General features: G+C 46.1%; 1 protein-coding gene across 1 annotated transcript; it reads left to right on the top strand.

Annotated features, from left to right (window-relative positions):
- Nucleotides 1–4,064: 4,064 nt before the first annotated feature.
- CHGB (chromogranin B) lies at nt 4,065–23,653 on the top strand. The gene is made up of 5 exons (XM_081906242.1): nt 4,065–4,429; nt 14,440–14,486; nt 15,492–15,585; nt 16,732–18,452; nt 23,234–23,653. Exons 1-5 carry the CDS (start codon nt 4,378–4,380, stop codon nt 23,315–23,317), a joined length of 1,998 nt encoding a protein of 665 aa, XP_081762368.1. The 5' UTR covers nt 4,065–4,377; the 3' UTR covers nt 23,318–23,653.
- Nucleotides 23,654–23,790: the final 137 nt, after the last annotated feature.

The raw sequence follows: 23,790 nt of genomic DNA, 5'->3' as shown, positions 1-23,790 counted from the left end.
AATTACACATAAGCACAATGCTACAATTATTGCCTGAAGCAAACCAAGCTCAGTTGAAGACCTGACACAAAAACCCATGGGGAAACTGCACCGTTTCTCAGAGCCCAATCATGTTGGGCATACAATATGGCGATATTGTCCTTAGTTCAGTGACTCTGTGCCATTCCAACCAGGCTTGGGGACCTGGGCAGCAATGGGTCTAGGGCCCAAACCTCCAGATCCTGGGCATGCCTGGACATGGACAACCCCAGAATTATGTATACAGTGCAAGAGAGTTGGTTGTAGTGAAAACAGCTGTGCAGAGACACCTGCTGTTCAGCAATCCCTGAAACCTAGTGACATGTCCCCATGATGGAGAAGCCCACTACACACTTCTAGGACAGCATGAGAGGGCTGTGAACAAGCCAGCCATCATGGATGCTTCCTGGTGAGGTTATAACCCCTGTATGTGCCTGGCAACGGGAAGAGGATGTCATCATTTGCCATCAGGCCCCAGAGACTGTAGGATCTTCTATCAGGTTGACAGTCCACAGTCCACACCTCATGACCATAGTTTAGTGGTAGAATCCCTACTTCGCAGGCAGAAGGTTCTAGGTTCCATCTCCGCCACCCCCAGATAGGCTTGGGGAAAGCTTCTGTCCGAAACTTTGGAAAGCCACTGTCAGTCAGTGTAGATTATATTGAGCTAAGGGGACCAGTGTGGTCTGACTGAGTATAAGGCAGCTTCCTATGCAAAACTTCTCTTGAACCTGCTGGGGAGCTCCAGAGGATGAATATAGATGCTGGGGAGAAGGTTTGAGCCAGTATGGCTTGGAGGTGCCATGAGAGCATCACTGCTCAGCTCTGCAGAAATTGACTTGCCTATGGGAGCATAAGCCAGGGCTTGTTGTGGGGCACTATCCATGACCTACGCACCTGCCCCCTGACTCCATGCTCAGGGAGTTGGACTATTCAGGGGAGAAGAAGGTAGACATAATTTGGCATTGCTGGCTCCATCCCACAGTGGTATGGCCAGGTGGCTGGTGCCTCTTCACCCTTGCCTGAGATTCCATGACACCTGGAGCTGCATGGTCCATCTCTTCCCATCATATTCCTGTTGTCCTCCTCACCAGACCTGATCAGCAGATCCCCAGAGTCTGTTCCACACAGACCCCCTTCTCCAGTAGCAACACCACGGCTGGGTGGAGGCAGCTTGGAGGGAGAGGAGTCAAACGTGAAGGAGGAGGAGCTGTGGCAGCCCATGTCACCAACTCCAGCACCACTGCAGCAAACAGCCGTCTGGGCACTCATGCTTCAGCCTTCCCACCCCCATGGGTGTGAGAGAGGTACTGCCAAGCCTGTGCACTCCACCTTAGACCCCTTAGTTGATGTAGTGCTGTGTGTTGCCCTCCATGCATCTGGACTGCGATTCTGGCAAGATGAAAATGCCCAGGTGGGTTTGGGCTGCAGAGCCAACAGATTGGAGTGCTTCTCCTGTGTGAGAGAGACATTGCCCACTGCTGTTGGGGAAAAAAATAGGAGTGTTAGGGCAAGACAGTTCTGACAAGATGCAGCATTCACATCTTGCATAGGGATTCGGAGAGGGTGGGGAATAAGAAATGGGAGACCATTGCAGTGGTTGTCCATATGTTCTCCGCTTCCCTTGCTTGTTTGGGGTGCTCTATTCTGGCACCCCCAGTAGTTGAAGTGGAGTTTGATGTTATGGGCAGGCTTCACCCATTGAACCATGTCAGTGGAAGTCCTGAGATTCCGATGGAAGTTTGGCAATTTGCTCTTTAATGAAAAGCATGAAAACATGGCACAGACCATGCAATCATTTTGTCTGCTGGATTTGCCATTGACCGGAAGGAAGAGCTGTAAGGGGGCTAGTAGGGTGAGTTGTTAACCCCCTTGGGTTATAATTAATAGAGGGATGCTTGGTGTAATTACCAGACTGCCAAATAATGAATGGACCTTGTTCTCTTTATTCATTTTCTGAAAGTAGATTTTACTGTTAAGTATTTCTTGGCTTTGCTTCATTGACTTACAATGGAGGATTTCGGCAACTAATGGATGGGGAATATTTTCAGTCCATAAAAATAATTAGCATCGTTTATAATGGAGAGATTTGTGCAACTACATTGTTTGTGCTGATCAGAGGAGAACAATAGCCATGTTTCACTGAGATGGGCTAAAATGTAATGGTTCAGAAGCAGGCACTGGGTGCTTCCATGATTGGCTACTCTGAGAACGGAGTGCTTGAATAAATGGGCCTTTGGTCTGATCCAGCAGGGCTCTACTTACGTTCAGGCAGAGAAAAGATTTATCCTGTGAGCAACTCGGTCACAGGCTCTGGTCACCACCAGACAAGTATTAATAGCCAGGCCTCAACTATTCTCAGCTTTTCTCTCTGCTCCATCCCAACTCTGCAACTGACCAAGCTCCCACTCAACTGTTACCCTCACTGACAGGGTTGGGGGGTGTATCTACTTTTTTTTCTTGTTTTGGAGTATGTGCAGGTATTTTGGGGTCTGAAAAATGCCATATTTTCTTTTCTGAAATAGATATTCTGTGACACTCATGGGAGTTGTATGGATTCCACATGTACCCTTGGGCCAGAAACATTTATGGACCCCTGGTACACATGATGGTCTTATATGTGAAACTACTACTAGTAGAAATAGTATTAACAATAAATACATGTAGTGCTATAAATTTCCTAGTCCCGCCTTGCTTTTGTAATACCAGCTATGACTACATATTTTGCTTTGCATGAGCTCAACCAGCTCTGCTGGTTATATGGCTGCCCCCACCTCACTATAAAGAGTTCATAGAAAGATGGATTGAGGCATACTGCAAGATCAGTATGTGTGTGGTCTTTCAGAGTTAGGTAGGCAATATAGGCAATCTCTGTTCCCAAGGAGCTGACAGTCTCCAACAGGAAGCTGGAAAGCGACAGAAGGCAGCAGGGAGAAAAGAGGCAAAGGAGTGAAGAATGTGGGCAGATTTCTCTAATCCATAGTGGTGTTTCGAGACAATGGGAAGGAGTGTGGGGTCCATTCATTCTGCTCAGAGAGAATCAAACACCCCCATCCCGGGGAACTCTTTGGATAAATTCTTACGTCAAGGGTCCCCCCCCCCTCTAGGTTTCTTCCATTTCCCCAAAATCATTACCAGCACTTCAATAAAGAGGATGTTGCTGTGGAACATTTTTCATTTAGCATCTTTCGAGGTGTTGTGAGATTTTATCGGCTCATTAGATAAATCGGCAGTGGGATGAGACAAGGTGAGGAAACTTAATTGCTGAAATAGGGTTAATTTGACAGGGATGTCTTGTGGGGAGAGAGAGAGAGACAGAGAAGAGACAGAGAGAAAAGGAGCGTGTGGGGGCGTGAGTGAATGCAGGCGCATTTGCCTGTGAGTGACGCATATAAATTATAAAATATAAATTATTTTACAGAGAGGAGCTGGAAATCCCTTAGCATTAAAGCCCTCAAATAAGAACGGTGGTTCTTTTTCCTGCAGGTTCAAGTCAGTGCTGCACTTAGTTACCCCACCACTGCACCCACCTTTTACTGTCACGGAGGGCAGTGGGGACCATGATCTTCTTGCAGGCATCTTGTTGGGTCCGTGTGTATAATATGAGGCAGGGAATCCCTGCGCTCTGACGCGGGATAGGAGTCTTCAGTTGTCATAATGGGAGGGGGTGGAGGTGGGCATGGAAATGATCTTTCTCCGGGGGTGCTGGGCGCTGCAGAGAATCATAAGATAAAACTGTGTTGACAATGAAAAAAGGATTGAAGATGGAAGTGAGGCTTTCCTACCCATAGCAGGGTAGGGACATTATCCAGGTGGTCTTCGGGGAAGGAACATAACAAGCTGCCTTCTACTAACTCAGACCATTGCGCCCCACTTGCCTACCCTGACTGGCAGAGGCTCTCCAGGAGCTGGGTTGGACACTGGGGCCTTCTGTATGCCACGCAGATGCTCTACCACCGAGCCGTGGTGTGCTAGGGGGAGCGAAGGGGCGTCGGGGGCGAGAGCGGGCTTGGTAAGCTAATGAGAGGAGTTTTGTCGGGGGGGTGGCTTTGCGCGGTGACAAGGAAGCCTTGCGGGCGGCTGGCAGCGGTGGAGAGAAAGTCTCGCTGTCTTCGGCTGCTTCTAGAGCAGGATCTTTCTGGCGATCCCAGGGACTCTCCGCCCCGATCCCCCTGGGGGCCACCTCTGACGCAAACCCCTTTCCCCGCCTTGGCTCCGACGCCCCCTCCTCCTCTGTATTCCCCACCCTCCCTTAAATAGCGTGGAGCTGCGGCCAGGAGGCGAGCTGGTGGCGAAGCAGCTTCAGCTTTTGCAAGCAAGTCTGTCCGTCCTGCTTGCGTGCCTGCCTGTCGGCCGGCCATGGTACCTTCCGTGGCGCTGCTCAGTCTCCTCGGAGCCGCAGCTCTGGCAGGTGAGTGAGGGCTCGGGGGGGGGGCGGGTTGGGTCAGCACCACGGAGAGCGGCGCGGGGTCCGATCAGCACTGTGGACAGCGGCGCGACTCGGATCAGCACCACGGAGAGCGGCACGGGCGCGGCAGACCGCAGGGAAGGGAAGGCGGGACAGGGATGCGGAGCCCACGGTGCTTTCCTAACCCTCTCCCACCTACGGCTGAGTCAATGCACCATAGCCAAGAACCGGGTGACAGGCACCTCGCCTGGGCACGGGAAAGCCCTCTCTCAGTCTGCCAAGGGATCCATCTCCTGTATCTCGTCAGGCTTCCATTCATCCATCCACATGCCCATCCCAATTCAGTTACGCACCTAAAAGAGGAATCGGGTGTTTGGCTTGAACGCAGATAGGGAGTATTCATTCAACAGCTTCCAGCTCTAGTTATGCTCACTTCAGCGCCCTAGAGGGAGAGCCAGTCTGCACTAGCTTCTCTTCCAAGGCAACAGCATCTCATACAATGATGGGAGACCAAGCCAAAAGATGGGCTCCTTGCCCATGTCAGAAGTGCATTGGGTTTCAAGTGCGCATAACCTGAATCAGGGTCCCCGTGACAGCAGGAGGAGAAAATATAATTAAAAGGGAAAGATATATAAAATATACCTTCTCGGTGTGTGTTTTCTTCTCACACACCCATGTGTGTAAGGGAAGGAGGAGGAAAGGAGTAAAATATACATGCTCAGTATTCATGTGTAGTTACTGAGGGCATGTACCAAATTCACTGTAGGTGAAGAAGCCCTCCCACATGCTGGTTGTTCATTCAGTTTTTTGCCTGAATGGAACCAGACAGCTCAAATTAAGCCTGTTAAAATGCTGAAGACGCGTTTCTAGAAACAGGCATTTTATAGGTATAAAACTGAAAGGTAAAGTGGCAGCCAGCACTTTTCACACATGCTATTTGTCCATTTCGTAAAAGTATATATGCCACTTGGCTGTAAAAAGACAAAGGAAAGAAACCACAAAGCAGTTGCTTTGGTTTGCATTTCAATGTCTGGCAAGATCAGAAAGCAAGGATAATTTAAAATTCCATATCAATTTTAGCAACATACTGGATGTTTTAAGAAATCCTTGCTTTAAAATTTGCCTTATTAACATAAGTGCTGTTGGGGTGAACTTGACTTGCCTATAAAAGAGAACAATTTCATTGTGGAATGAGGCACCCACTTCTGAAGTTTTGTTGCTCTTTCCCTCCACTCAGGCAACTGGATTGAGGGTGCGTGTTGCCTTTTCCTGAGATGAGTCACTTACCTGCGAGTGCTTTCGAAGTCTTGGAGCTGTAGGAAGGGTAGGAAAAGCCCATTAATTCTCAAAACATTTATTTCTGACAAAAGCAATGTGCTGTGTTTTATGTGGGCATGTTGGTCTGTAATACTGCTCATGAAGAAAAACCTGAACACCCAACCAGTGGTTTTAAGTGCCATGGACCAGCTGATGTATACTATTTTAAAAAGTGATAGCTATATATTATTGATTTCTATAAAATCAACTGCAATACCGCACCACCTTGATGGATAATCAAGGCTGCAATCCTGGGTGCATAATTAAGGCTGCAAGTTGCACTGAGACAGTATAGTGCAGCTGTTAGAGACTAGGAGCTGGGAGACCAGGGCCACCCAGCGATTCCTTCCTTTTACAGCACAGATGGGGAATCATTTTCAACTTTTCTGGGCAACCTTCTGAGGACCACATGCCTTTAATGGGCCAAAGGCAAGAAATGGAAGAGGAATGAATGTGAATTTTACTTCTGTAGTCTAGTTTCTACATGCACACTCCCACACCACTTCTACCCTCCTTCCAGGCAAGTAAGAAGCATTCCAGAGAGGTAAAAGCAAGGTCAGTGGGGAGAGGCAGGTGGCCTGGGGAGAATCCTGAGGTCCAGATAGAGAGGGCTGCATTTCATCCTCCAGACCAGAGGATCCCCATCCCTGTTTTACCGTGAAACACATTTTGAATGCTAAATATATTAAACCAGTTGAGTTGATGGCATACATCCCATCCAGTGTTCAGTGGTGGGTGAAACAAAACTCACTGCCATTTTGTGTATTGTCATAAATGCATGTATTAAGCTCTTAAATCCCTTTGGCAGAAGGTTGTCTAAGATGTTATTGCCCCAGCCAATCGCACGGACAGCTGCCCACAACGTTGGAGATTGTGCTCTCCAGCAGTGATCCATTTGTTGCAATTCAGCCTGTACTGTAATGGACAGGTGCTCCTTTTTGTGCAATATGGCTCTACAGCCATCATGTGGTATAATACCTTATTCCCAAATGGAGCTCCTGTATCTAATTGAAATAATTCCTTTGATGCTGTAACATCGCAACAGACAACACAAACTATAATGTTGCTTGCTTAATTTAGTCAGTGAGTATTCCCTTCATTCAGGGCAGGCAAGTATTGCCTTTGTTTTGAAATAATAATACAATATGACTTTATTATCTCAGTAACACTTTACCCATTCCAACTCTCCCCCCTTGTTAATCTGCTGCTCCTGTCGTCCTTCTAGTTTCTTGATATAAAAATCCAAAATTCTAAGAGGGCCACATGTTCACCGCCACTGTTTTCATGAAAAGGGTCAGTTTCCCCATTCCACCTTTTTTTGAGATGTGATTCTGTCTCAGGGGTAACTTCCCCACCCCAGTCAGCTCATTCTAACAAAATGAATTTCAGCAGGGACAAAGGTAAAGTTTTGCACGTAGGCAGGAAGAACCAGCTACACAAATATAAGATATGGAGCACCAGGATTGCCAATAGTACATGTGAAAAGAATCTGGTGGTTTTAGTAGACCACAAGCTTAACATGCGTCAACAGTATGATGCAGCAGCAAAGAAGGCTAACGCTGTTCTAGGCAGCATCAACAGAAGTATCATGTCCTGATCAAGAGAAGTCATAGTCTCACTCTATTCTGCCTTGGTCAGGCCACACTTGGGAGTACTGTGTCAAGTTCTGCATGTCACAATTTAAGAAGGATATTAACAAGCTGGAACACGTGCAAAGGAGGGTGACCAAGATGATCACAGGTCTGGAAACCAAGCCTTATGTTGGGTTACCCAAGAGACAAGGTCCAAGTCCGGTCCGTGGTCAAAGGTGCAACGTGGAGGCAGTCCGTAGTAGCTGAAGCTGGGTGCAGGGCAGGGAGCCGGGTGAAGTCAGGAACAGGCATGCAAGCCGGGAGCCAGGACGGATCAGGAGCTCAGGCAGGAAAGCGGGACAGGGTTCAGGCAGGAACTAGCAACCAACAATGTTGCTCCTGCAACTTGGGACTGGGGCTGGCCGGCTTTTATCTGCCCCAAGGCATAGGGCAGCCCCAATCCTCTGGTGACTCACCTCTCCTGGCCTGGAGGCGAGCACTCCTCCTGTGAGAACTTAGTTCCCTCTGCCTCTCTGCCCTGAGCCTCTGCAGCTCAGGAGAGGCTGGAGGGTTACCAGACCCAGAGGCAACCTCCGTTTCCCCCGACAGGGCTGAGAGTGGAGCACCTGCAGGCAATGGGTCCTCCATCACCTCAGGAGCCAGAGCAGACTCAGCTGATGCCTTCACCTGAGGATCCAGCACAGGTGAGGACCCTTCAGGCTCATGCCCCAGCCCCGGCTCAGCTGGTTCTGGAGGTGGGGAATCCTGTGCAGGCTGGGATCCCTCAGGTTCAGCATCCGAGTCTGAATCCCAAGCCATCACACCTTATGAGGAACAGTTGAGGGAGCTGGGTGTGTTTAGCCTGGATAAGAGGAGATACGATAGCCAACTTCAAATATCTAAAGGGCTGTCATATGGAGGATGGAGCAAGTTTGTTTTCTTCTGCTCCAGTTGCTAGGATCTGAACAAATGGCTTCAAGATACATGAAAGGAGATTCAGACTCAACATCAGGAATAACTCTTGACAGTAAGAGCTGTTTGACAATGGAGCGGTCTCCCTCGGGAGGTTGTGGACTCTCCTTCCTTGGAGGTTTTTAAGCAGAGATCTGTCCTTGATGCTTTACCTGAGATTCCTGCATCACTGTGGGTGGGACTAGATGACCCCTGGGGTCCCTTCCAACTGTATGATTCTATGATTCTTCACGCTGACAAATTATTGTTATATGCAAAAGTATAAAGCGTGCATGTCAAAGGCACAAATCCTTTTGCTTAAACAAGCTGCAGGGGGAGCCCGTTTTTCTGAACATATGAAGCTGCCATACAGATTCCGACCACCGATGCATCTAGCCAAGTTTTTACTCTGACTGGCTCTCCAGTATATCAGACTGAGTGTCCACCCAGATCAGCATTTTGTTTTCAAAATGGGGAGTTCACACAATGGTGATGACTCTGTCTTCCCCACTTCTGAACATGTGGCTCACATAGGAATACTGCCTCTGAAGACTGATTTAGCTCTCATCATTAATAGTCATTGGCAGACCTCAATTCTTAGCTCTTTTATAAAGTCTTCAGAATTGGTGTCAGTGACTGCATCTTCTGGTACAACATCCCACAAATCAGTTGTGTGATCTGTGATTAAGGCAGCGATCCTAATCATGTCTACTCAGAAGTAAGTCTCATTGAGTTTAATGGGACTTGCTCCCATATATGTGGGGTTAGGATTACAGGCTAAACACTTAGCCTGTCCTAAACCCATGACCTAGTCACTACAGTTATATTCAGTGCTTTTTTTCTAAAAAAAAATGTTTAGGGGGTACTCTCATTTTCCTACTCATATTGAAATACTGCCCCTCAATGAGGCCAAACTTAGATTCACAAAATGTTTAGGGGTATGTGTCCCCCTGTGTTCCCCCAGGAAAAAAGCACTGGTTATATTCTACTTCAACGGAACAAGAGGGGGAGAATGCTATTGCCCTACTGTCCTACCAGTGTTCCCAGAGACACCAATTTGGCCACAATGGAAAACAGGATGTCAGGTTTTAAAGGCCTTTGGTACAACCCAACATAGCTCTTTCTAAGTTTTTACAGTCAATTAATCTCACGGGGAATCCCAAGTTGTAAATTGTTGATAGAAGCATGGAAGAATTGCTATCTATTTGCTGCCTCTAGACCACACATTACGATAAAAAGCTATTATCCTTTTCCCTGCCTCAAGTCAGCTGCTTTCCCACCCTAAACTAAAAAGTCCCAAACAATTCTGCTTTTCTAAAGGTCCCCCGCCCCTTGGTTGTTTTGGTTACCTTTTTCTGCACCTTTCCCATCTCTTCGATCCCCATTCTGAGAAGGGATGGCCGGAACTATACTTAGCAATCTGTGCAGCTGCACCATAGATTTATATGATGAACTGAACTAGAACTCTGTGGCATTCCATTTGATGCTGTTAGACTCCAACTCCCATCATCCCTTCACATTGACCATTCCGGCTGAAACTGCTGGGAGCTGGAGTCCAGCAGCATCTAAAGAGCCACAGAATCTCCCCAACCCTGATCTAGAACAGTGTTTCCCAACCTTGTGCCTCCAGATGTTTTTGGCCTACAACTCCCATCATCCCTAGCTAGCAAGACCAGTGGTCAGGGATGATGGGAATTGTAGTTCAAAAACAGCTGGAGGCACAAGGTTGGGAAACACTGATCTAGAAGGTGGAACTCAGAAATTCGGTGCTCTGCTCTGGCCCTGAAGAAGAGATTCAGAAGGTGCAGACCGCATCACCCAAGATAGAGAAGCAACATAAGGTAGTGGCTGTTATGCAACTCCCAGTACAGTTTTGATGCAGAGTTCATGTGAGGGGAGGAGTGTGGCTAGAATATGCAGCGCTCCAGGAATACCGTGCAGGCAGATGGTCCTCTGTGGTCCTCTGCCAGCTGGCTGATGGCTGCTTTTGACGTTTAAATTTATGCTAGGCAGAACTGGCGGTGCTGCAACTGGCTTCATTACTGTCTCCTTAGGCTAGGGAATAAGGAATTTTTTTTTTCAGTCTGAGGGTCACATTCATTTCTGAGTAACCTTCCAGGGGCCGTGTGACCCCAGTTGATGGGGCCAGAAGCAAAAGTAGGCGGAGCAATGAATGAAAGTTTTGTTGTAATATACAGTTACTGACTCACACTTGCAAGCATGAAAGAGTTAACCTGAGCCCAGAGCTCAGGTTGCAGGTGGGTGTGGCTTAGCAAGTGCTCAGCAGCCTCTACTCCCCTCCCTTTCTCAGTCTTTGTCTTCATGCTTCCTGGAACAAGTGAAGAAGGAACCCTGTGCAGGGAAAGTGCACACACCATCCTAAATCCTGGTGTCCAGCAATATCTGGACATATTCCTTTTCCCCCAGTGTATACTCGAGGGATTAGCTGAAGTATACAGTTAATTATAGCTGAAAGGGTGCATGCTGGTGCAGAGCTGTGCATGTTTTGGTCCAGACCATGAGTTCTTAGATTCAAAAAACCAGAAAAAGTCTCCCTGTGTCTCCTTTCGGCTGCTGCTAGATGTAATAATTTAAGGCAGTGTTTCCCAACCTTGTGCCTCCAGATGTTTTTGGCCTACAACTCCCATCATCCCTAGCTAGCAAGACCAGTGGTCAGGGATGATGGGAATTGTAGTTCAAAAACAGCTGGAGGCACAAGGTTGGGAAACACTGATTTAAGGTATGCAAAAATCTATCAAAGAGTAGCTGCACCTGTCATTCGTATTATGTGGTGATGGATGTCGGACATCTTGGGGGTTAAACTAATTATCCTCAATGAAAAATGCTGCAGAAATTGAATGTGGGCTTAAGCGCTAAAGGGTTATTTCATTGTTTTATTCAGTGAACTTCCATTCTGCTCTGGAGTAGCTGCTCCTGCCTTCATTAGGTATTGAAGATCATATATCCTCATCACAGCATTATTGTTTAATAAGCACACTTGGTTTTGAGGAGGTTGGAACTTTGGAATTATGCAAACAGGCAGTAAATTCACTTTTCATTTCCTGAATGAAAGTACGTTTGGGGCCCTGGTGGCACCAAAGCTCAGTCTTGGCTAGCTCACTTTGAATTATGGCATCTAATATGTTGAGCCTATTCTGCACCGATGGGTGGCTGTTGCTGTTTTTGCAGTAGTGTAGTGTTGGATGGATTGCTGCACACTCGAGTTATTCATTCATTATTAAAAACTGCTTCAGCAAAAACAGTTTGCTTCCAATGGTGCAGCAACAGAGGCCGGCACTCTTCTGGATTTGGACTGGCTGCTTCAGAATAAGTCAGGCGCAGTCATGGAAGTGAGCAGGGTCGGGGAATATTGTGAGTCAGATGATGGGGCATTTTCACAGAGACAGAAAACGTGATCTAGCTGACTCATGGGGGCAGGGAAATGTCTATTCCCATTGCCAGCACACGACTCGCTCTCGTGAATATATTCGTTTTATTACCGCCATAACTCACGCACCAAGCAAGCATTTAAAAAATGATATCGCTGCTTAACGTTTATGCTTCTGTAACTTTTTATTATCATTTGAATCTAGGGAATGTAAAAAACAAAACAAAAAAACCACTCACTTTGAGCAAGCAATATCCAAGAGCTAAACAAGTAATAGCTTTTAACGACGATGAAAGATCATGGGATTAAATTCATATTTCACACTGGATATAAATCTGTCCAGAAAGGGGCTTGGGAATAGGCTGTAAACCATTTTCCCACCCATGTACAGTAACAGAACCATACAAGGGGGCGTGGGAATCAAAATACCTAAAGAATGAAACAGAATGAGTAGCAAGCATAGGAAACCAGTATGTGGAAGGATTTCATTCATTTGAAGTTTGTCTGGGCTTCTTTGCAGATTCCTCTTCCAAAGCACTCAGAGCAGCAGGCACAACAGAGGCCTGCTGTTCTAACTCTGCAAAGAACTTGCAGACTGCAAAGCAGACATAACCAATATGGTTCACCACCCTGCTGTCTAGCATCCTAGTAAAGAGGCGTCTCCCCACTGACTTTCATCAAGGATAAAGAATGAAATGGGGACTCGGAATCCGAATGAAGAGTTAAACTAGGGAAGCATTGCAAGCAACAAGACCCTGCATTTAGAAGTGACCTGTTCAGCATTCCTGTTATGTGCTCCAGTGGTTGACATTATATAAACTATTCAGGGTACCAGGAAAGACTGGAAAATTGTGTTCTTAGTGAAGAAGGAAGGCTGTAATATGCAAAGCACATAGTTAATGTTGGAATAATAATAATAATTGAGGTTGAATCCTGACAAGACAGAAGTACTGTTTTTGGGGGACAGGAGGCGGGCAGGTGTGGAGGATTCCCTGGTCCTGAATGGGGTAACTGTGCCCCTGCAGGACCAGGTGCGCAGCCTGGGAGTCATTTTGGACTCACAGCTGTCCATGGAGGCACAGGTCAAATCTGTATCCAGGGCAGCTGTTTACCAGCTCCATCTGGTACATAGGCTGAGACCCTATCTGCCTGCGGACTGTCTTGCCAGAGTGGTACATGCTCTGGTTATCTCCCGCTTGGACTACTGCAATGCGCTCTACGTGGGGCTACCTTTGAAGGTGACCCGGAAACTACAACTAATCCAAAATGCGGCAGCTAGACTGGTGACTGGGAGCGGCCGCCGAGACCATATAACACCGGTCTTGAAAGACCTACATTGGCTCCCAGTACGTTTCCGAGCACAATTCAAAGTGTTGGTGCTGACCTTTAAAGCCCTAAATGGCCTCGGTCCAGTATATCTGAAGGAGCGTCTCCTCCCCCATCGTTCTGCCCGGACACTGAGGTCCAGCTCCGAGGGCCTTCTGGCGGTTCCCTCCCTGCGAGAGGCCAAGTTGCAGGGAACCAGGCAGAGGGCCTTCTCGGTGGTGGCGCCCGCCCTGTGGAATGCCCTCCCACCGGATGTCAAGGCGATGGACAACTACCTGACATTCAGAAGACATCTGAAGGCAGCCCTGTTCAGGGAAGTTTTTAATATGTGACATTTTAGTGTATTTTTCATTTCTGTTGGAAGCCGCCCAGAGTGGCTGGGGAAACCCAGCCAGATGGGCGGGGTACAAATAATAAATTATTATTATTATTATTATTATTATTATTATTATTATTATTATACCCTGCCTATCTGGCTGAGTTTCCCCAGCCACTCTGGGCGGCTTCCAGAATAGGCGAGTGAAACAAAGACAATGGGTTATGGTGCTGGAGGGGACTCTTGAGAGTCCCATGGACTGCAAGAAGATCAAACCTATCCATTCTGAAGGAAATCAGCCCTGAGTGCTCACAGGAAGGACAGATCCTGAAGCTGAGGCTCCAATACTTTGGCCACCTCATGAGAAGAGAAGACTCCCTGGAAAAGACCCTGATGTTGGGAAACATAGAGGGCACAAGGAGAAGGGGACGACAGAGGACAAGATGGTTGGACAGTGTTCTCGAAGCTACAAACATGAGTCTGACCAAACTGCGGGAGGCAGTGGAAGACAGGAGTGCCTGACGTGCTCTGGTCCATGGGGTCAAGAAGAGTCGGACACGACTAAACGACTAAACAATAAATTTTGGGGCTCATGCAGACTTGCCCTGCCCCCACTACTTTCCCTTGGAAAAACCCAATCTTAAAACGCTGAATCAGAGCAAACACCAATTGGGATTTCTCCAGATTGAAGTTTGCTCCAATTTATTGGTAAAGAGTGGGTTTTCCAGGGGAAAGAGGTGGGGCAGGGGCAAAACTCCTTGAAGCCATGCCTAGGAAGCATGGGACAAGCAGAAAACTGCCCAAACCCATGCTTTCTAGGTGCAGGACAAGTGCAAGTATAGGATCCACTGAAATCAGTGGGTCAAGTTACTCATGCCTTAAATCCCATTGATTTCAATGGGAACTAAGTGCAACCAATTTAGTCTCTTCTGCTTATGGGTGCCATTATTTAGAAGGTTTGGCAACCGCTTTCTAAGGGAAGACATATTTGCTAGTCTGGAGACAAATGTCTTGGAATGCAGCAAGTGTCTGTTGAAGCCAAACCAATTTTTGCTGCAGTTTATAATGTTGGGTTGTTTTCACCTGCTACAATCTGCCATTGGGGTTCCCATGTTTCTGACATTGGAAATGTTTTTATTCAAAGGTGTTCGTTCAGCACCGGTGGAAAAAGATGATCATGTTGAGGAAATGGTGAGTAGGAAAACTCTTTATTACGCCAAAATATAGGTGAATTAAATTGCCCATCACAGATAATTAAAGCTCCTTGCATGCAGTAAGAAATGCTCTTTACTAAACAAGGCTGGGGTGAAGAATCTCTTTCTGTTTCCTTTGAGAGGAATCCGAGACTCATATGTTGACATATGTCTGGTAGCACCTCATCTATATTGCCTTCTTCTCCGATCCAACTCCAGAGGCCTATTTCAGATAGATGTCTTTCCACTTTAAGAACCTAAGAGTATTAAACACTAGGTGGAGGAGTGGGTGAGAATGTGTCATGCAAATGTCGTCTTCTTTCCCCAAATTCCTCTGGCCCACAATAATGTCCGGCAGTGTTCCATCTGGAATTAGGGAAAAGCTTTGGCTTAATCGTTCTTTAATGCTATGCCAAGCAGATCATCCAATTACATCTGATTCGGGGGGAAATGCATTGTATGGTACAGGCTGCCCTCCTGAGCACACTTACTTGTGAGTATGCCTATTGGAGCTCAGTGAGATTTTACTTTGAGTAAATATTCATAGAAGTGCATGGGTCAACAATTCCCTCTGCATTAGAAGACAAAAGATTAATGGCATTAAATATCACTTCAAATGACTGTTTGCTTTCAAATTAGTGTAATGGGCTGTGCACAGAGTACATCAATCTTGTGCCCACTACGTTCAAAGGAAGCATCCATTCTCACTCTGGAATATTTGGATCTCCTTTTCCTTTATGGTGACAAATGAATATGCTTGTTGTTGAGTTGGGTGTTTGTTTATAGAGCATTCTCTCTCAAAAAAAACCCCCAACAACCCTGGAAATTAGGCTTATTTTTTTGACTGATGTGTATTAATTCACTTTTGTATTTTTAAAAAAACAAACACTTGTATTCCGATCCTATTCTGACTCTCTTGAAGGTCTCAGTTGGAGTAGAGTATTTTATAAAAACAAATAAATAAAGAAAACACATTGACCTTCCTTTCCTGTTTTTGCTCTAGGTGACACGGTGCATTGTAGAAGTCCTTTTGAACGGTTTGGCGAAAGCTAATGGTCCACCTATCAATCCACTGTGCAAAGAGCTTCTGAAGAAAAGTAAGTGCTCAGGTCCTAAGGGAATCTGACCCAGCTCATCTAGCCCCATTTTTACACTAAGAAAATAATATGGTAGATGATGCAATTTCACAAGCAAAGCTGTCATGACTGTCCAAGAACCCATTCATATCAAAGTGACCCTTAATCAAGTGTGGCAAACTTGCTGTGTGTATGGGAAACTCAAGGAGGATTACGCTTTCGGAAGATTTAAGACAGGGGACCACAAACTAAGGTCCGGGGGCTGGATCAGGCCCAATTGCCCTCTGGATCCAGCCTGCGAATGGTTCTACAATCGCCACCTGGATCAGCGCGACCACAATTTTTTTCCTATTTTTTTTGCCCCTCTACCTAAGACACCCCAAGCTTGCAAATGTACACCTGTGGTTAATTTTGAGAGGCCCATCAGTGGCCTGACAAATGAGTCAGAGGGCAAAAGCAAAAGTGAGCGAAGAACTAGAGTAGAACAGAACTAAGACTCTTTTCAATGCATCTGTGGCCATAACATTTCATATTTTGTTTTCAATAGCCTTGTCCATGAGGAGGATTATTTAAGTCACAGATGGGGAATATTGAGGAGAGGCAATGGAAAACCCGATGGGAGGGGAAATGGCTGACTGATGGGAGAAATGAACAGGAGCATTCAACAAGGCAACATTTTATTGGTGGTCCTACTTGTTCCCTTGTAATTATATTATAATTACTGAAATTACTGCACAATGAAAAGTCTCCCACATTAAGGCTGCATGCACACTGAACATTTAAAGCAAATGACTTCCCCCAAAGAATCTCTGTTAAGGGTGCTGGGAATTATAGCACTGTGAGCGGGTAAACTACAGTTCCCAAGATTATGCCGGGGGTGTCACATGCTTTAAATGTGTAGTATATATTCAACCTGTGCCTGTCACTAAAATAGTGTGAACTCTTGTGCATCAATGATGCCATTTTGGCAACATGAGCAAATAGCATTCCAACCTGAATTGGGAGAATCACTGATCCTCTTTTTTTCTGGTCCTCAGTCTCCCAGATGAGCTGTAAGAAGTGAACAGGAATGGGAGGCAGGCAGGGATGGAAAACAGGGCAGGCAGAGGGTGCAAACACGATGGCATCCTCCTAAAGAATTCACAATTTGTTTTGTTTTGTTTTTAGCCAATCGACAAAAGCAAGAAGAAGAACATATAGGCAAAGCTGCAGAACTTGAGCTGAGGCATTTATCAGAATCAGAGGAGAAGCCACCAGAAGGAACTGTGAGAGGAGAAGAACCAATTGAAGAAGAATTGAAAAGACAGGCAGAAGGGAGTGAGAAATGGCATCCTGAAGAGAAAATCCACAGGGGAAATGTCAACCCACAAGTCATCTCCCAAGAGAGTCCTTATTCTTTTGATGAAGCCCATAAGGAAGAAAAAAAGGATGACGCCAAGAAGAGAACTGAGGAAGAAGGTAGCTATGAAAGAAATCACCAGAGTGAAGAAGAAAGCAATGAGAAAAAACACAGCGAGGAGCTGGATCCTGAGCTTCTAGACAAAAAGTCTCCTCCTACAGCAGGAAGGGTGGTTGAAGGTGACCTCAAACGTTCTGGAGGCCAAAGGCAATTGGAGGAAAACACACATAGTCTAGAAGAGGGGAATCCAGAAAGCAAGGAAGAGGAAGATGCTGAGGAGGAAGAAGACGAGGAGAGCAGCGAAAAATATCACCACAGCTTTCATCGCGAATATGAAGACTCTTATGAGAGGCGAGAACCTGATGCAGAGAAGCGAGGCCACAGACCAAGACATTATCATAGGAAACCGAGGCTGGGGAACTCCTCTGAATACAAGAGACATCATAATGGTGAGAAGAGGGACTCGCCCGAAGAGTCTAGCGAGGAAGAAAGCGAATTCTGGGATAAAAGGAGCCACTACCCCAGACATTATTATGAGGTAGGGCACCATTTTGAGGAGAAGAAAAACTCCGACGAGGTGCATGGCTCTGAGGAGATGGAGGGAAAGAACAGGGGCAGGTGGCATCACAGCAGGGAGGAGAATGAAGGGGGAGACATGAGGCAGCGCAGCAGGGAAAATGAAGAGAAACAGCACCACTACGAGAGAAGACTCCATGATGAACCACAAAAGGAGTTGAGGCACCACTATGAGGAAAGGACTCTTCGCGGCAAGGCGAGTGAGGAAGATATTGGCAAGCAACATAGCTACGGCATCCGGGATGAGAAAAGGCGCCAACACGACAAAGAACGGCAGCGCTTGGAGTGGGAGGAGCTGTCAAAACCACAAAATCTAGAAAAGGGAGATGAAGAGCAGAGGTTCTATGGCCCAGAAGAAAGACATAACCCCAGTGTTGGGGAGGAAGAGCCAGAGAAGAGGCGCCACAGCGAGGGCGGGAGGCATGAGGGCAACAAGAGGGCCCTTTTGATGGAGGAGGGCTATCCAAGAAGCCACTACCTTGTGGAAGCTGTGAAAAGAGCTGCGCCTCCGCACATCCCTTACTACCAGCAGCTCAGGTGGAAGGGAAGACACGTTGAAAAGAAGGGAGGCATCGCCGATCCGTTTCTGGAGAGCGAAGAAGAAGAAGAAGAAGAGGAGCCCAGGTCCCACCCCAACGAGAGAGCCTTCTTTCCCGAATACAACGATTATGATTCGCCATGGGAGAAGCAGCAGCTGATGGATGGCGTGAGCCGCAAGCATAACAACAACGACCCCAGATTTGAGGTGAAAAGGCAATACAACCGGATGGACGAACTTGCCCATCTTCTGAGCAACCGGAAGAAATCTGTAGAGTTCTCAGAGTTATACAGCTCCAAGGAAGACGTGAAAAGGGGGCACGCCGTGAGAAGCAGCAAGGGCAAACTGAGTCAGCGGCCTCTCACGCTGGAAGAGGTATTCCTTTATGATTTTGTATGAAATGCTCATTTTGGTTTGGAGGGGGGGGAGAGTCAAAGTTTGATTTCAGCAACATGACTAGGGCAAAAGCTTATATCTGCCGTCATTTCCAAAGCCTTCTAGTGGTGGCCTGATAGCGAGACCAGCAGGTCCTATCCATGGGGTTGTGCCCCACATTCGACAAAATATTCCTGCATTTCACTTAGAGGACTCTTGTGTTCCCCTCCAACTCTATGATTCTGTGATTCCCTAATCTAAATTACCTCTACATTTTGCAGTTTTCACTACAGAGCCAGGCAAATTTTATTATGCACATTTGTTTTGAAACTGCTGATTTTAGTTATGTTTTGATAAATTTTATGGTGACTTGTTTTCAGAGTTTGATTTTATCAGTATTTTTTAATGAGTTTAATATTATGTCAGCAACTCCTGCCAACCTAGCAGTTCGAAAGCACGTTCAAGTGCAAGTAGATAAATAGGTACCACTCCGGCGGGAAGGTAAACGGCGTTTCCGCGCACTGCTCTGGTTCGCCAGAAGCGGCTTAGTCATGCTGGCCACATGACCCGGAAGCTGTACGCCGGCTCCCTCGGCCAATAAAGCGAGATGAGCGCTGCAACCCCAGAGTCGTTTGCGACTGGACCTAATGGTCAGGGGTCCCTTTTCCTTTACCTTTAAGCAGTTTACAAGTTTTTGTGGATTAAGTGATACACACACACACACACACACACACACACACACACGAGTTAATACTTGTTTCCCATAACCTTACAATGCAATCCTATATATTTTAACCAGAAACTAAGTCCCATTTGGAGTGGAACTTACTCCCAGGTAAGTGGACATAGGATTGCAACCTCAATTATAGTTTTTCCTTAGTTGCCCTCGGGAACTTCTCCTAAGGTGCTAACTGTATCCTTCTGTGCTGTAATTGGCTTTATTGTAATCTGAATCTATGCCAACCAATTGCGGGTGTTTGGGTAGGGTGCATATTTTGGGTTCCTGCCAGCTACATGATCTCAGGATTCACTCAGCAGTAATGAAGATTTATATGTAGTGCATGATATCTGATCCCTTTTCCCCTGAGAGCAACCCGATATTTAAACAGAAGCACATTTCTTAATAAACTCTAGATTTTCGGAGAACCGTTAATTCAGAACTGAGAATCTCCTTTTAGTATATGGGACAGAATACTTTGGGCTTTGTGATGTTTGCCCTTGCAGAACTGACCACAGAGCCTTCTGCAAGGCTGCAAATATTTTGCATGAGTGGTACATTCCAACTCTCAGTACTACATGATACAGTACAGTATGCTTTTCTGAAATTACTGACCGAGGGACTGTAAGGGCAGTGAGAGAGTCACAGGACTAAAATTGCTATCCTGAGAAAACCCACAAGCTAAATTACCTGACCTAATTGGTGGGAAGGTGCCAGGCATTCCTGAAATGGAATATGTTGTTGCAGCTTTGAAATGAGCATGATCAGTTGCAGATTAACTCTGACGATTGGACAAAACAAACAAAAACCAATTCCCTGGTTTTAACAGGCTAATCCTTAGGTTTAATGTAGCTCCACATCAGTGCGGAGGACAAACTTGCCAAACATGAACTTGCATGAACATTGTGATGTCCAATATTGTGTTCCTGTGGTGGTGTTCATGGGAAGAAGTTGGCTTTGATGTCTAGGAGAAACCAGTGTGCTCACAGGAGAGTGAGTGAGAGACAGCTGGACTGGAGATCCAAAGAGATTCCAGAAAAGGTCTGGGATCTAGCTGGTCACCAGTAACACCTCCACAAATGAGGGAACCCCATGAAGGGTATCCTCTGCCACCACATTAATCCACATAAGATGAAATATGGAAAGAGTTGTTCCTTCAGGAACCCTCGATGCAAGCAATTTGAGGCTTTAAAGATCAGAATCATCACTTTATATAGCCCAGAAACAAACTTAGTAGCAGATGCAGATATTGATGAATGGGAGTAATCTGACCTTGGCAGCCAGTGTCTGACCCAAACCTATTAGTGTTTTTATTAGAGAACGCTTGATTACAAATCAAGGCTCGTGCAGTGAAGCAGCATATACAGTTCCTGTGGAAATTGCATGCAAAGAAAGTTTTAGTCTGTAACTGTAGGAAGTATATCATAAGGCATGGAAGTCCTTCATGGACAAGGTCAAAGTCAACATCTGACAAATGAATATTGGTAAAGAAAGATCAGGACAGAGCTGGTCTGGATTGTGGGAGTTGCTAAGCACTTTTCAAAGGCAGGTGCATGGAAACACATTATAGTTCAATGGAATGTATCATGGTGGAATGCCCTCCCTTTAGATGTCAAGGAGATAAAGAACTACATAACTTTCAGAAGACATCTGAAGGCATCTGTATCAAGAAGTTTAAATGTCTGATGTTTTACTATGTCTTATATATGCTGTAAGCTGCCCAGAGTGGGTGGGTTATAAATATTATTATTATTACTGCCCAGTAAAGAATGCAGTTCTTAGCCCCTTGAAGATATAATAATAATAATAATAATAATAATAATAATAATAATAATAATAATAATAATAATAATAATTTATACCCCGCCCATCTGTCTGGGTTTCCCCAGCCACTCTGGGTGGCTTCCAACAAAAGATTAAAAATACATTAAGACATCCGTCATTAAAAACTTCCCCTAAACAGGGCTGCCTTCAGATGTCTTCTAAAAGTCAGATAGTTATTTATTTCTTTGACATCTGGTGGGAGGGCGTTCCACAGGGCGGGTGCCACCACCGAGAAGGCCCTCTGCCTGGTTCCCTGTAACTTCGCTTCTCGCAGTGAGGGAACCGCCAGAAGGCCCTCAGAGCTGGACCTCAGTGTTCAGGTTGAACAATGGGGGTGGGAGAGACGCTCCTTCAGGCAAAGTTGGGTCCAGAAGGACTCAGGTTGCAGGCCTACTCTTTCAGGGGGATCACAACTCAATCCAGAACAGGCCAAACACCACCTCCTAGGTCAGAGAAAGGAAACCCCCACAGCCATTGGATGGATGCAGTCTAATTTCTGAATGGAATTCAACATCTGGCGGGTCATACCTTTCCCATCCCTAAACCACTGAGCCACTTGGGCTTGCCAATTGGGAGGTTGGCAGTTCGAATCCATGCAATGGGGTGAACTTCCATTGCTCTGTCCCAGCTTCTACCAACCTAGCAGTTTGAAAGCATACCAGTGCAAGCAGATAAATAGGTATACCTGTGGCGGGAAGGTAAATGGTGTTTTTGTGCGCTCTGACTTCTGTCATGGTGTTCTGTTGCACCAGAAGCAGTTTAGTCATGCTGGCCACATGACCCGGAAAGCTGTCTGTGGACAAACAACGGCTCCCCCAGCCTGAAAAGCGAGATGAGCACAGCAACCCCATAGTCGCCTTTGGACTTAACTGTACAGAGTTCCTTTACCTTTACCTATATCAACTGGACCCTACCATTAATATCTGTTTTCTCTGGGCTGAGTTTGTTTGCTGCTCTCCCTCCAACCCATAACCACCTTCAGCTGTATATAGAGAGGCACAGTCCTCCTTCTGCCATGTCATGAGGATCTGAAAACTGAGGTACAGTTGGGTGTCAGCAGTATGCTGATGACACCCAAGTCTGCACAGCCTCTCCCGGTGGCTCCATGCAGCTGTTAAATAGCAGAGGCTGGGTCCTAACAGTAAGGTAAAGGTAAAGGGACCCCTGACCATTAGGTCCAGTCGTGACCGACTCTGGGGTTGCGGCGCTCATCTCGCTTTATTGGCCGAGGGAGCTGGCATATCCGGGTCATGTGGCCAGCATGACTAAGCCACTTCTGACGAACCAGAACAGCACATGGAAACGCCGTTTACCTTCCCGCCAGAGTGGTACCTATTTATCTACTTGCCCTTTGACATGCTTTCAAACTGCTAGGTTGACAGGAGCAGGGACTGAGCAACAGGAGCTCACCCCGTCACGGGGATTCAAACCACCGACCTTCTGATCGGCAAGTCCTAGGCTCTGTGGTTTAACCCACAGTGCCACCCGCGTCCCTCGGATCCTAACAGTACCCTATGGGAAAACTCCTATGGGGCAGCATAGCTGTCCCCAATCACCACCTTCTCTTCAGCTTCCCTGAGAGGTAATAATAATAATAATAATAATAATAATAATAATAATAATAATAATAAATATTTATACCCCGCCCTTCCCATTTCAAAAACCGGGCTCAGGGCAGCTAACAACAAATTTAAAACACTTAATTATAAAAGCAGCATAAAAACATGAATAACAATAAAAATAAAAAATCAATTAGAAAATCCCCAGGGCTAGCTTGCTGAATTGGTCCTACTTGGGCCAGCGAGCGGGCCAGAGGAGAATTAGCTGTGGGGTCTCAGAGCAGGTGATCTTCATAAAAGGGGAGGGGGAGAGAAGGGAAAGAAAAGATCAGGCTGAATTCAAATTACAGGCCAGGTGGAATAGCTCTGTAGGAACAGAACCACTTCAGGCAGTGCCATTAGGCCCTTTCTGCAACAAGAAAGGGTGGTATTGAAGGCTGCCGAGAGATCCTGGTGGAAAAAGTGGTGTCACACCACGAGTAAATGAATATGTGCAAATGAGCCATGGCCAGGTGTAGTTTTCTTCCACCTTGAGGGGTGACAACACGCCTTTGAGGTAAGTGATGATTGCTAAAGAACAAAGGAATATTTGTACCATGATCCAGTGTTCCTAACACAGCGTAATCTAAACCTGTGGTATCTTGGCCTACAAGGATTTGCATTGTTTCCATTCTTCACAGGAAAAGGAACTGGAAAATCTGGCTGCTATGGATTTGGAGTTGCAGAAGATAGCAGAGAAGTTCAACAGTAACAGGAGAGGATGAATTTGGCCTGGCTTAATGTGGGCATGGTAAAGTGCAGCTTTGTTTAACAGTACACTATATTTACTGGTAAAGTCACTGCCACAAGTGTTACTTCCCTTCCCTTCCTAATAAAGAAGTAAATGCAGTTTACTAGTTACCTAAGTGATGGTTTGCACAGGCCCAAGTATCTTTATTCCAAATACGCTAGGAAGCCCAGATCAGCATGAATTTTAAGCATCTAGACCTGTGTGCAAAGCAGACATTTTAAAATGCGTGTGGAAATAATTGTGTGTGTATGTTCTTCAGAACTATGTTGTCTCTTAGTTTGAAATAATAAAAAGTATGTTGTTCACATTACCGCATGCTTGCCTTCTCTGTTAGTCTCATGATGATTTGCAGAGTGTTGCATCGATCAGGGGAATAAGGGCGGCAGCAACACTTAAAACAACCAAGTCTGAGGTTCAGCCATCTTTGCCCATTGTATGTTAAGTCAC

This window comes from Podarcis melisellensis (genome assembly GCF_964234715.1).
Source record: "Podarcis melisellensis genome assembly, chromosome: 3".
Lineage (NCBI taxonomy): Eukaryota > Metazoa > Chordata > Lepidosauria > Squamata > Lacertidae > Podarcis > Podarcis melisellensis.
Note: the sequence above shows the minus strand (reverse complement) of the source record. Positions and strands in the feature narration are given on the sequence as shown.

Bases quoted from the DNA above. Each gene is read 5' to 3' on its own strand.
- CHGB (XM_081906242.1), top strand. From the start codon at position 4,378: ATGGTACCTTCCGTGGCGCTGCTCAGTCTCCTCGGAGCCGCAGCTCTG. The intron at 4,430-14,439 runs GTGAGTGAGGGC...TTTTATTCAAAG, and splicing joins CGGAGCCGCAGCTCTGGCAG to GTGTTCGTTCAGCACCGGTG. The intron at 18,453-23,233 runs GTATTCCTTTAT...CATTCTTCACAG, and splicing joins GGCCTCTCACGCTGGAAGAG to GAAAAGGAACTGGAAAATCT.